At 39.5% G+C, this 13091-nt stretch overlaps 1 protein-coding gene across 2 annotated transcripts in view; it reads right to left on the bottom strand.

The window, feature by feature from the left end:
- The window catches only part of RICTOR (RPTOR independent companion of MTOR complex 2), a 75620-nt gene extending 63125 nt beyond the window's left edge, over positions 1 to 12495 (bottom strand). The window contains exons 1-2 of one of the 2 annotated variants that reach the window (XM_032205366.1): positions 12441 to 12495; positions 12176 to 12223 (exon numbers count right to left, since the gene is read on the bottom strand). In XM_032205366.1, coding sequence (XP_032061257.1) covers positions 12176 to 12223; positions 12441 to 12489 — 97 coding nt within the window. In that variant the 5' untranslated portion in view covers positions 12490 to 12495. Of the gene's footprint in view, positions 1 to 12175; positions 12224 to 12440 lie in introns of those variants that run through there. The other variant, XM_032205368.1, reaches the window with a different exon arrangement.
- Positions 12496 to 13091: the final 596 nt, after the last annotated feature.

Consider the following 13091-nt stretch of genomic DNA (forward strand, 5'->3'; position numbering starts at 1 on the left):
ACTCTCATGACCTTTTAGGGCTTGACTCATTTTTACACCCCTTCAGGACCATGACATTGTTTTTCCCCAGTGAAAATCATGATGTGTTCTGACAGATCCCATTCTCCAGAGAGAAAGCAATATCACCACAGAGCTCCCGCTACACAAAACAAACAGTGTTCCATCTAATGCAGGGATGAAACAGGACCAGCAATAGCTGTATTAGCACGAGTGATGACTCCTTTCCCCCCTACCATCCTGGCAGATATAGCAGCATTGTTGACCACATTCGCAAGGCTAGCAGCATGCCAATTCCCTGTCCTGTTATGCACATGTTAAGAACAAGCAAACAAGAACAGCGGGCTTCAGCACACAAATAATTCAGGAACTCTGAAGTCTGGCATAACAAGTTAAACTGAGGAGCATACATTTTATATGCATCACTACTGAGATGTTAGGCCAGTAGCTGAACACAGCAACTAACACACATACAGTAAACAAACTCACAAGTGAGAGACTGAGCTAGTAGCTGCTTATCACACGTACTAGAGTCACAGTGCCAAAAAGTGAGATAGGAGACTAAATTTGGCTAAAGACTTCTCTTAGAGGAGGAAGTTGTACTTCACTAAGTTAAGCATTTAATAATTGACTAAGAACAATGACACAAGAGAGATCTTCCTCTTACTGAAGGGAAGAATCACAGTATAAATGGATGACCTTGGTTAACTTACACCTCTGTTTAATAAAAAAAATCAAGATAAAAAAAACTTCAAGTCTAACCACTACACAACTGTACATTTCAAGGTTGCTTTCTATGGCTTGTTAAACTACATGCTGCAAGAATGAAGGAAACAACTAGGAACACAAATGCAATGTTCTCCTTTTCCGCTGAAACAGTCATGAGTTATCCATTAGTGAAAGCTGTTAAAATCTGTTACTTAAAGGTGCCATGCAAGCTCAGATGACAGATAATCAGTCTGCTAAAATACTTTTTTTATCAATATCTGAAAGAATGGAGTGAAACACCAGTGAAAAATGCATAACCTTCCATTATGAATTTGCTGAAAAAATCAGGACAATTATGTAATCTTTCATAACATGAAGTATTTTTAATTTACATCTAATTCAAGATGTGGAAACTGCACAGAAGAAAAACAACCAAGTTCTGAGAACAATGGAAGAAAAGACAGCTACATAAGAACGAAAACTGCATGACACAGAGATCGCTTCTGAATTATTGGTATGAACACAGCAGAGACCAAACTCTGCCAGACTCAAAAAAAAACCAACAATTCGCATTCAGCCTATGATTCTCAAAAACACAGTAGTATACATTATCTAAATTATTTAAAACATTAATGTTTTCACCTGTGTAATTCTCTGTAATGTAGAGATAGTTTTTCACAAATTTGTTTAGTTACTGCTATGTTGAAAAACATAAGAGTTTTAACGCTAATTATAGAGGGTGTCTATTACTACCCTTGAATCGGTAAGGTACAATATGTGCAATATGCTTTTCACTGGTACAGCTTGATGTGTAAGTTTTACATACATTGTTTGATAAAAATTTGGAAAAAGAGAATGTATTACAAGTTTAACAACTTCAAACATCCCCTTGAAAAATAGAGATGACCAAAACCAGTGTAATGTAAGCAGCAATCTGTTGTTTCCTATACCTTTCACAGGTGAACAATACACAAAGTACTGCAGTTTAAATACAACACAGAAGACTCAGTAAACCATATTCATGAAAAGAGAAATAAAAAACTCAGATTACTTTCACTCTTGCTGCTTAGGAAAGTTATGAATAGATAAAAGTGCCTCAGTAATACAGAAAAAAATCATCTCTTTCATGGTAGTTAGAAAGAAAAGTAAAAGAACTGTTCCTCTGCTTACATCAGCCAGGTAGAAATTAAGCTTCATATTTACAAAGTTGTCTTTTAACTAGAAAGCGATACAAGAGACAGAATATGCAGGGTAGAATCCAGGAATTGCTACAATCTCAGAGAACAAGAAGGTCTTATATTGGGACTACATTTACAAATCTAACCCTTCATATTTTACTATATTTAGATCTACACTTACACATACATCTTTCTGTAAGTAAACATGCAAGTAGAATTTAAAAACCTATTGAGACTGTATAGAATTCTCATTTGGAGATTTGTACAAAATACCATAAATTAAATGTTTTTATTTTTCCTTTTTAAAAGATTACTCAGTAGACAGAGGTCCATCAAATAACATTCTGGTGTTATACTCTACTTGAAGTGGTGAAAGCAGTTCAAAAAATGGACCACCTTCCAAATTATTTTCTTACAGTATTATTTATCTAACCAACACACTGGGATTATACATGTAGAAAAGCCATCCTAAACTTACCTTCTCACCCTTGGAACTATGTTAATTATTCCTATTGTGTGATCTTGTATGCCAGATTTGTAGACAGACTTCCTTTACTGCTAAAACTCCTGAAAAACTGGTTTTATAGTTGAAATGTTAACAACTGTCATAGCATCTAAAGCTACAATATTATCCCTCAAACAGAAGCACAGAACAAAGCTGAAGACTAGCCACATACAAAGTTTTGATCAATGGTGAGAACTTAAAATACCTTTAAACTTTAAACACAGTAAAAGATAACCAAAGACAATACCAAAAGATAACAATGCTGATTTGAAAATTCATGTTTTTCTTTTTTATTTTATTTTTTTTTTTTTAGCAATTCTTTTGATGTCTTAGTATAACACATACATAAGTTTCCTCACTTAGTAGTTCTGAAAATAATTTTCAAGTTAGAACCACATAACGTACCATGATAGGTTTGGAAATTCTTCAAGTAACTTGTCAGTTTAGAGAATGAATACTTGCACTAGTCATCAAATATCAGGAAGATGCAACGTTAATGCCAAGAATCTTAGGAATCATCATTATGATGTACAATCTTCATATATTACCCCCTCTCCCCCTCAAAAGAAAGAACATTATTCCATCTTTCTACAGTATTAGACACATACCTGTAACTAGTGCACACTGTGATGATTAAAACCAAGCTGAAATTACAATCTCCTAGTATGATTCCTGTCATTACCACTTCATAGTAAAATAGAAGTATAAATTATTCTAGAATGTACGGTTAAACTCTAGAAGAACTTGTTCTAACACACCTAAGGGTTTACATATTAAGAAAAAAAGACAAAAAAGGGAAAAAGCACAAACCAATCCATAAACTGCTGGAGGCTGGGGAATGCTCCTGTGACTGCATGCCTGCCCTGTTCTCCAACTCTCTCCTGCGCACCAATTAGTAGCTGTTGCCACTGGCAGACCACAAGGCTGGGGTGACCCAGTACTACTCTTGCGTTCAAAAGCAGGTAAAATCTTGGAGGACAAGCCTTTCCTAGATCTGTAATGCTGGATATGTTAGTATGGAAATCAAATCAGTATGGAAATTGAGAACATTGCATTTGAATTTGAATGGGGGATACACAGTTACTGTAATTGTTTAGAAAAGGTTACTGTAATTGTTTAGAAAATTATCCTTTGTTCTTCCAAACTCGTTTTCTTATTTCTTGCCAACAGTTCTGAACAGAAAATTCAGGCCAGTCACAATATCTATTTGCTTTAAACAAAATATACACATTGACTGCGTCACATCATGCAACTACTCTTCGGTTTGTATTTCAGGGAAATCTTTCAAAACTACTCAGGAATTCTGATTATGAATTTCTTTGAGTATTATTGAGCTCACAAGCAAGTTGGGAATACTATCAATGAGATTCAAAGAAAATATCTGAAAGGGAAGAACATGATCATATCTAAGAATGTTTCCTTATTAGCATTTTGATTATTCTCTGCATCATTTTAACTTGTTCAAGAACACCAAAACATAAATGCTATCCAGCTAAAAGGCCCTTACTGATAAAAGTTCAAGCTGTCAGTAGTTAGCCACTGTCCCCAGAAAATCCTGTTACATAAGATGCTGTGTAAGAAGCAATGGCCTAGCCCCATTATCCGTTGTAGGATCACCCAGTCTCCTGAAAAAGACACAAAGGGAAATTTGTAAAAGGGAAAGAGCGAAGTAACATCTCCAAATTGAAACACTAATAAAGGTACATGCAACTGTAAGCTGCAGGTAATTCTGAAACAGCACTAACAGCAGCAGGAAACCTTTACACTGCAGTGATTGTATGACATGGTAACTACTGACCCCAAAAATCTTACGACCAGAACACCTCAAAATAGCACACAGACTGATTGAAGACTGTTGGGAACTCCAGCCCACCATGCTAGCAACAGGACAGTCCCATCTGCCCACAGTTGTGACCGTTCAAGTCTTTTGTTTTCTCCTAAAAAAAATTAATTTCAGAGAAAGGACAGGAAAAAGTCAATTGTATTAAATTTTCTTGTTTATCATATGTAAAAATTTATAAGTACAGCTTTTTAAGCACAGAGGACATCTAACTCATAGTTAGATTTTGACTCAAAGAAATCTACCTTGATGAAGTAATGGGCTAACCTACAGAATGAGCTGGAAACACCACATTTATGGAAACAGGGCAACAGCAACATTTTTTCCATTTCTTTCTTTGAATTTCAAGAAAAAAATTCCATTCAGTCTATCCATGAAAATCACATATGGTTTGCATAAAGGAGATAAACACATTTATAAATTCGCTAGATATGAGGTTGCTAAAGCTAATTTCTGATATCAGTAGTGTTCAGAAGGTAATAAAGGGAAAAGACGGAATATAGGTTTGCTCATTTTTTTTTACAGTGCGAATTGTACTGCAACACACTTGCCTCCGTACATTTTTATATGAAGAGATTAACAAAATTATTATTTGGTACTATTCCACTGTAATTATACATTTTCTATAGATCAAGACCATATTGTTTTGTTTCAAATACCTTTTGTCTACGCACAACTAATCTCCCACTAAACATCCTGTAGTCTTAAATCTGCAGCTGTAGTTCATTTCACAACCATTAAATTCCATGTCAATTAGGTATACAGATGTACCGCCTTCATTTTATCCAGAAGTGCTACCTGTCCCTAGCCGCTTCAGATACAGGTTGATAACTATCCTATTTCATCTTTGCCATTTTGCCATCCTGTTGGTCTTAGGCTCACATGGACAATCTTAGGCTCACATGGACAATCTTATTCAAAGTATCACTAATAAGCAGCATGAAATTGTTAACTAAACATTTCTTCAGTGGAAATAGAATTCAGAATCTTTATGCTTTTTATTTTACACCTTGGACAATTAAATATCTTCAATTTCCACAAGGAAAAAAAAAAAAAAGGAAAAATGCTAAATCACTTTAGCATTTGAGAAGCTGCTAGCTACCTGAACAAAAGATCAGATACAACAAAAACAGTAATAAGTAGAATCAGAGGATCATTAAGGTTGGAAAAGACCTCCAAGATCATCTTATCATTCCCCTACCACCAATGTCACCACCAAACCACGTCCAACTTTTCCTTAAACACCCCCAGGGACTGTGACAAGAAAATCACACCTTTTAGAAAACTTTCATAAAAGCTCTGTCACTCAGCCTAAGGTATGGATGAACTACTTGGATTCCAAGAACACTGCCACAATTTGTGGAAGACACTTCCTCATAATATTTAATTACCTAAATATATTCAAGCCACTGTTTAGATGTAGCTTGCTACACACTGATGAACGTAAGAGAAACAAAACAAAGCCAGTCTTACACAGCTATAAAAATTCAGTTATGCAACTAAGAAAATGCAACTATTAGGGGGGGTTTGTTCTTTTTTGGTCTTTTTTTCTTTTTTTTTTTTTTTAACATCTTTACCAGCATTTCTTCTCTTCATCAGCTGCAAGGACTTGGTAAATACACTCTTCATTAATCATGTTCCTAAGTTCTGCTAACTTCTACTTTTCGTCTGACCAATTCTACCCAAATTTTCCATCACCACAGCAAAAGGTTGGCAAATGAAAAAACCTACTTGTGCAGTATGCATAAATATACTAATATTGGAGATCACTAAGCTACAATAACGCAAAATATATTTCATTATGAAAGTTCTCAGTGCCCCAGTTGAAGCAATTTGTCAGCTATCAGCCAGCACTGGTTTCACAGCAGTACAGCACCTTCCTTTCTGTATCAGGACGTACCATGTGAGTGTTGCTGTACGCAGTGACCTGTGTTATGGTACAAGCACCTGCCCACCTGCATGCCATAAAGCACACTTCCAATGTAAAACACACCCCTTATTTTATGCAATCCATTGTGTAGTCAAAGCCTCATGTCACATGCTTATTTCTTAGTTGTACAAAAATAGTTGTTTTTTAGATGGATAGCTCATGTCATTAAAAAAAAAAAAAAAACAACACGTCACAGGTAAGAGTCCCATTTAGTCTGAAAGATAAAACACAACCAATTCTTCATCGCATTCCTAAAACCAGTCAGCCATGATTTCAACATCAACTCTCAAGCCATTCTGAAACTTACCCAAACCTTACTTTCCTTCAATGTTTGGATCTGGATGGGTCTAACCAGTTAGTTTGTAAACAGGTGTTTTTCAGTATAACTAACTATCGCACTTCCTCCCACTTTTAAAACTCTACCTGATGTTGAGCATCTCTTACATGCTGGTAGGTAAAAATTTTCTGGTTTCCCAGCTAATTGGCAAAGTATGTTGGAAGATTCCAAGATTGGGCAGAAGTCTGATGCATTTCTTTCTGGAAAGGCTATCATTGACTTAGCTTCCTTATTTACTGTAATTATGATTAAGGGTGTGTGTTTCTTTACATAGCATCTACCCTGGATGAACTCTGACAAAAAAAATCCCGAAAATTCTAACAAGAGAGAAGCAGAAATTAAGAGATTTTGGTATTTTGACATTTTGCAAGATTCAAATGACCAGATCAAAAAGAGAAAAAAAAAAAAAAACAAAAAAAAACAGAAAATTGTAATGTGAAAACACAGCATTGCTTAAACACCTAAGAGCTTATTTATACTGATCCAAATCCCCAAACAACCCCTTTTGTCAAATATAAAAAGAAACCACAAAATATTAGAATGGCAGTTTTAGTTTTTGCCTTTCAGAAGAAAAGTGCTGACATTTGTTGACAAACCTGAACCACTGCAGGAAAAAAAATATATAAAAATCCACCCATTAAAAAAAAAAAAAAAGTTGCCATACATAAAACTTTTAAAGAAACATGAGCACAGATTTTGAAAGACATGACAGTGCCCAGCTCCTACAGATACTTTAATGGTGAGTAAGGGGTTAAAGTTGCCTTTTTATGAGATTTTCACCTCTTTAAATATCTAGTTCCTGTTTTCAAGAAATGAAAGTGAAAATACTGTAAGCACATACCATTTTAGTAGTTCTGAAAAGTCTTAAGACTGTAAAAGAAGTAATAATCTAGAAAACATAGCCAGAGGTATGCAAATGTTATTAATATAACCAGGCTAGTATGCTTTACAATTCAAAAATAATGCCGATTTAAAGCACAAGTGCAGATAGAAAAGCTAAGTGTATGCCTTAATTTTGGAGTGCATACACTGAGCTCCTCTAACTTGCTTTTAAAACCTACCAAAAGGTAGGTTTTGCCCAAAAAGTTGGCAGGCCACCATCAGCAATCATGTACCCCTTGGAGTCCAGAAAGTTAAAAAAAAAAAAAAAAAAAAAAAAAGATCAATATTCAAGAATAATTGCAACAGAGAATTTCTCAGACAGCAAGGCAAGTAAGATGTAAGACTTCAGCTGTTTTTCAAGTTGACTATCTGCATCCTAGAACAACTGAAGAAAAAAAAAAAACGCTTGCTAAATATCTTCTTGCTCCTATCACGGCTTCTGTTACAGATTCACAAAGAAGGAAGTAAAACAGTGCTGTGTGATTTGCTCTAACAGAAGTTACCTGTTACAGTTAACCATCACAACCATGGTATACAGTGAAGGAAGAGGTCAAGTTGCCCACACATTTTGTTTATTTGGATATTTTTAAAACAATATTTCTATGGGGCAGAGGAGCCCCACTTCCTCCTATTTTTGTGATGGATCACCTATCACAAGAGCATGCAAAGAAGAACCTGAAGTCGTTCTGTAACAGTCCTGCCACCAGCGTGGAACACTCACTGCCTTTGAGCCACCAAGAGAGCACACACCCACCAGAATCTCTGCATCCTCGCTAGTGCCTTGTTACAAGGACTCCAAATATTTTCCCCCCCCATGACTTGAACTCTCAGTATTAGACAGGTGCGCAACATTCCTCCCTGCTTCTTACTGATGAAGGAAGTTGGAAATGGAGTGGTCACCAAATCTCAAGCTGAATTTGGAAACAAAATTCATCTAGCCTTCTTTGACTATCCCTCAAATAACCCTTGAAAATGCCCAACATTTTTGTGGGCTGTAAACTGCAAATAGCCTCCTGAGACATTTGCCCTGCATGCAATGCACTGCAATTTGCCATGTGGGCACAGGGAATCAAATACAACATGGTTTAAAGTGATGTAAGCACAGTAAGAAAAGCAGTATAGTTGTGAAGTTAAGCAGAACTTGTGTATCTATGTGTTAGAAGCAAACAATGCATAAGTGAGAAAAAAAGGAAAAAGTTTTTTTTTTTTCTCCTAACACTGGGCCAAACTCATTCTTGAGGAGGAAAAAAGCCAGTTCTCAGCTACTTCATTCATATTTGTCTCCTGCTGTAAATAAGAGACTTCACATTTGCAGAACAGAGAATTGGATGTACAAAGAGCTGCTAAATCAAAGTAGTGTCTTGCAACATCGGTTAATTAATAATAAATGAAACTATCAATGCTGAAGATAGGTACCTTTCAATTAATTAAAAAGCACAATAACAAAAAGTGAAGACCGTTACCTTCAGAAAGAACGAAATTGAGATGTATAGTCACAAACTGCACTTGTCCTCATCCACCATCAGCAGTTCTATTTGCACCCTTGTTTATCTCAAGTACTTTAGTAAATAAACTAGATAGCTCCTAATAGGCAATGCAGAGTCAGAACTACAGGAATAAAAAAAAAAAAAAAAAAAAAAAAAAAAAAAAAACACACAACCACCACCAACCCTAAACCAAAAAAGAAATATACCAAGAAACAGGGATCTCTTGACGGAAGGACATTTAAAGGTGTCTGCCTACAGATAAGGCACTGCCTGCAGTTCTCCTCACCCAGGCCCTCGCAGCTCACAGCCAGCAGCAGAAACACCAGCAAGGCAAGGGTGTAGGTCACCTAACAGGATAATTTGTTACTGAAGCAGTAACAAATTTGCAAAATCAGTTGGTAAGCATACTCGGTTACAGACAGGAGCAAAGAACTTTGCAGCAAACCAAGCGTGGATTACACAAGCCTTTCACAGTGCCTAGGGCTCTGGGAGGTATACGAGCTCTGCAGCTCAGCTTGGAATCCCTGCAGAATAGTCAGAACCAAGATGAATTTTGCTAAAAGCACAGCATACTTGCAGCATGGTTATGTACACAGCCACAACCGGACTCAAAGCAAGAATTCCTAGCAAATGTGATAACTCGGTAAATAATTCCAATTGTCCTCTCTGGCCTTAAGAAGTTATGAGCTTGATTTCAGGAGTCTAATTAAACCAGTATGCCTCATCCCATTGCTAATTCCTTCCAGATGACTGCAATGGGAGTTGCGCTGGTGGTGAATCTGTCCTTCTTTTCCTCTTCTGTTCTATTCTGAGCAGGTAATATAACACAAGGCCAAAATCTGAGCACGATGAATCCCAGTTAACAATTTTAATTTCATAACCAACAGAAGACATGATGTATAGACTTAAATAGTCAAAATGACCAGTCCAACACTTATCTTTAGTATTTTTTTACTGTACCAACATTACCAACTGTACCAATGTTATGTCTAACATACACTCATGTTGGGGACAATTTTTCTGGAGCTGATCATGTTTTCAGAAAACTAATTTTCTAGGGAGAAAAGGTTAAGAGAATTATTGTCCCAAAATAAGATTTATCCAAGAATCATATTAAAAGACAATGCACAGCCTGGGCTGAGCAGCTAAAAAGTTTCAAAAACGAACAAAACCCATAAAACAACTAACTTTACATTAATATTTCTAACCAGGCTGGTCTTCTACAGAGACTTCACACATGCAGTGCACCGTAAAATAAAACACCCTTCATAAACTTTATTACATGGCTTTTGAAAATGCAGAGCATTAAAAAGCTCCAAAGAGGGAACTCCTGCTGTAGCAGGCGTGGTAAAAACACATAAGAGAACAACAAAATGAGTTCTGGGAAAACATAAGCAACCCTCAAAGAACAGTGAGGGGCAAACATGAAGCAGAGAAAGGTGCATCAGCTCTACATACAGCAAGGCGCTCCCGGAATCTTACTGCACAGTAAGCCAGGAAGAAGTAGGAACTAAAGCAGCACAAACAAGGCTAGCATCCTCCCTGCATCTATTATTAGTTCTAAAATACTTAATAACAGCACTAGCCTCTTGCACAGTCCACAGCTGTGGACTACTGAAGGCCTGACTTGTATATTAAGTCATTTTTGTCTAACCGTCACTAAATGAGAACCTGCTTAAAACAAGGCAATACCCATTTAATTTCATGTATTCGTAACAGAGACCACTGCAGCTAGAAGCATATGGCTGAGGCATTGTTTCTGGCAATTCTGTACTTCGCCCAACACAGATATTCTAGATTAATCAACACAAAATTCAGTTGTCAGGGGGAAACAAGAAAACAATAGAATTATCTTTTAAGATACTGAAAACGTGAGCCTTATGAAAAACTATGTGATTGGCTCAACATAGTGAATCAAAACAGGGTATTACTAGTACAAAATTAGTGTAACAATTTAAAATATTTTAACTAATTGCTTATGTAACTATAGTAACAGTTGAAAAAAATAAATGTTCATTGTGATTGTGTGTTCAGTGGGGAAATCAAGTTATCATCTAGCTTAGTTAATGCCATGCTGAGACATTTTTTATTTTATTTTTTTTTCCTTTAAAATTCTCTATCCAATTACTGATCGGACAGTTATAGTTTCTCCAACAAAAAAATACACACAGGATTTTTGACAGGGGGTACATAACTAAAAGTAAAGCTGTACCTTACGTAATTGTGACTACCATACTAATGTTTTTTTTGTTTGTTTGTTTTTTAACTGGCTCTACACAATGCAAAACATTTTTTTCATTTCTTTAAGAACTGATTTTGCATCTTAACTGAGACTTTTTTTTTTACAACAGGATATATGAGGTAGTTACAATGCTGTTACTACAGGTCTCATGGGATTAGTAGGTGGCTTAAAACACCTCATAGGAAAAAAAAAATAAATCAATCTCAATGACAGTCACCTTTTGAATTCTGACTAAAAGATTTCAAACAGACCACATCTAAACATCACTACTCCAACATTTAAATTTTGTGTATTGTTCTGTCACATCAGAACAATTTAGCACTACACAATGTAAAAAAAAAAAAAAAAAAGGTTACTAAACACATTCATTAAAACCCCGATTCTGTAAGTTTCATAAACAGATAACACTACTTACAGTAATAGCTGTGTCATGTGTCTGAACTGTTAAGGCCTTTGTCCTGCATTTCGTTGACGAAGTTTCACTCGTTTTTATTTTTAAAGGCACAAAAGCAACCATGTGCATGTGGAGATGGGGTGGGAGGACAGAAAGAAACCTGTTTCCTTTAACCTGAAAACAACTCGGAGCGTTTCCCCAAGAACTAGAACACATTTGTAAATAAGATATATGTACGCAGAGACAGTTTCCAGCCCAAGGTGAAACCGCTCAAGAACAAAACTCCGAAAACAGATTGTACTGGGGGAAAAAAAAAAAAAAAAAAAAGGATCGGAGGTGGAATCGGCGAGGCGCAGCCTAATCCCGAGGCGAAAGCGCTACCGCCACCGCTGACACTCGCGCTTCCCCCACGCCCCGCAGCCCGCTTTCGCTTCAGCGACCCCGCCGCCGCTCCGCCCGGTCCCTCGCAGCGCCCCGCACCCCCTGCGGCCCCGCACCGGCCGCCTCGCCCCCTGCCTGCCCCCGCACGGCCGGGCGGCGGCCCCGGGGCGAGGCTCCCACCGGCGGGCAGGCCTCCGCCTTCCTCCTCCTCCTCCTCCTCCTCCTGCTGCTGCTGCTGCAGCTCGGAGGAGGCGGCGGCGCCCCCCGGCCCTGTCCCTGTCCCTGTCCCCGTACCTCGGCTGAGATCCAGCGGGACGTTCTCCTCGCCGCTGTCGTTGCGACCTGCGGGACGGGGGAGAAAGAGAGCGCGTCAGGATGGCGGGGAAGGCAGGGGAGGGGCGGGGTGGGGGCAGCGGGCAACCGGCGGCGGGGGGTGAGGTGAGACACAACGGGGGCCGCTGGGGGCCGAGCCCCCCTTCCTTCCTTCCTTCCTTCCTTCCTTCCTTGCCCCGCCGCCGCCGCCGCTGCTGCCGCCGCCGCCGCCGCGCGGGGCCCTCACCTCGGATGCGGAGGTGCCTCAGCGAGCGGGCGCGGAGGCTGACCGCCATGTTCGCGGCCCCGCAGTCACAACACCGGAAACCTCGCCCGATCTCGCGAGGAGACGCCCGGCGGGACGGGACGGCGCGGGGCGACGCCGCCGCCGCTGCTGCCGCCGCCGCTGCCGCCTCCCTCCCGCCCTCCGCCCGCCTCGCCAGAAGCCCCGCCCCCTCCCTGCCGAGAGGACACGCCCCCCCGAGGCACCGCCCTCGCCCTCAGAGAGGCCACGCCCCCCCCCGCACGGCGGCCACGCCCCCCCCGCACGGCGGCCACGCCCCCCCCGCACGGCGGCCACGCCCCCTCCCCACACAGACTGCCCCCCCGCCCCCGCCCCCGCACCGCGGGGAGGTTGCTCTAATGGGCTCCTTCGCTTCAAACAAACGCGTTTATTTTACCTACTTTCTGACCTCAGTTTTTGCTTATGAAGTAAGAAAGCGATGTTCTCGAAGGACCGAGGTTCTCAAAAACAAAAGATCTAAATAGTAGCCTATCACCCGTCCATAGCACAGGACCATAACGAACTGGCAGTAACAGTTTCGTCAGCCTCCCTCAGGGCTGATGGCCAAAATTTCATGTCCAGGGAGCCCGTGCCTACCTAAAAATGCTAAACGAG

This window comes from Aythya fuligula, chromosome Z (assembly GCF_009819795.1).
Source record: "Aythya fuligula isolate bAytFul2 chromosome Z, bAytFul2.pri, whole genome shotgun sequence".
Classification (NCBI taxonomy): Eukaryota; Metazoa; Chordata; class Aves; order Anseriformes; family Anatidae; genus Aythya; species Aythya fuligula.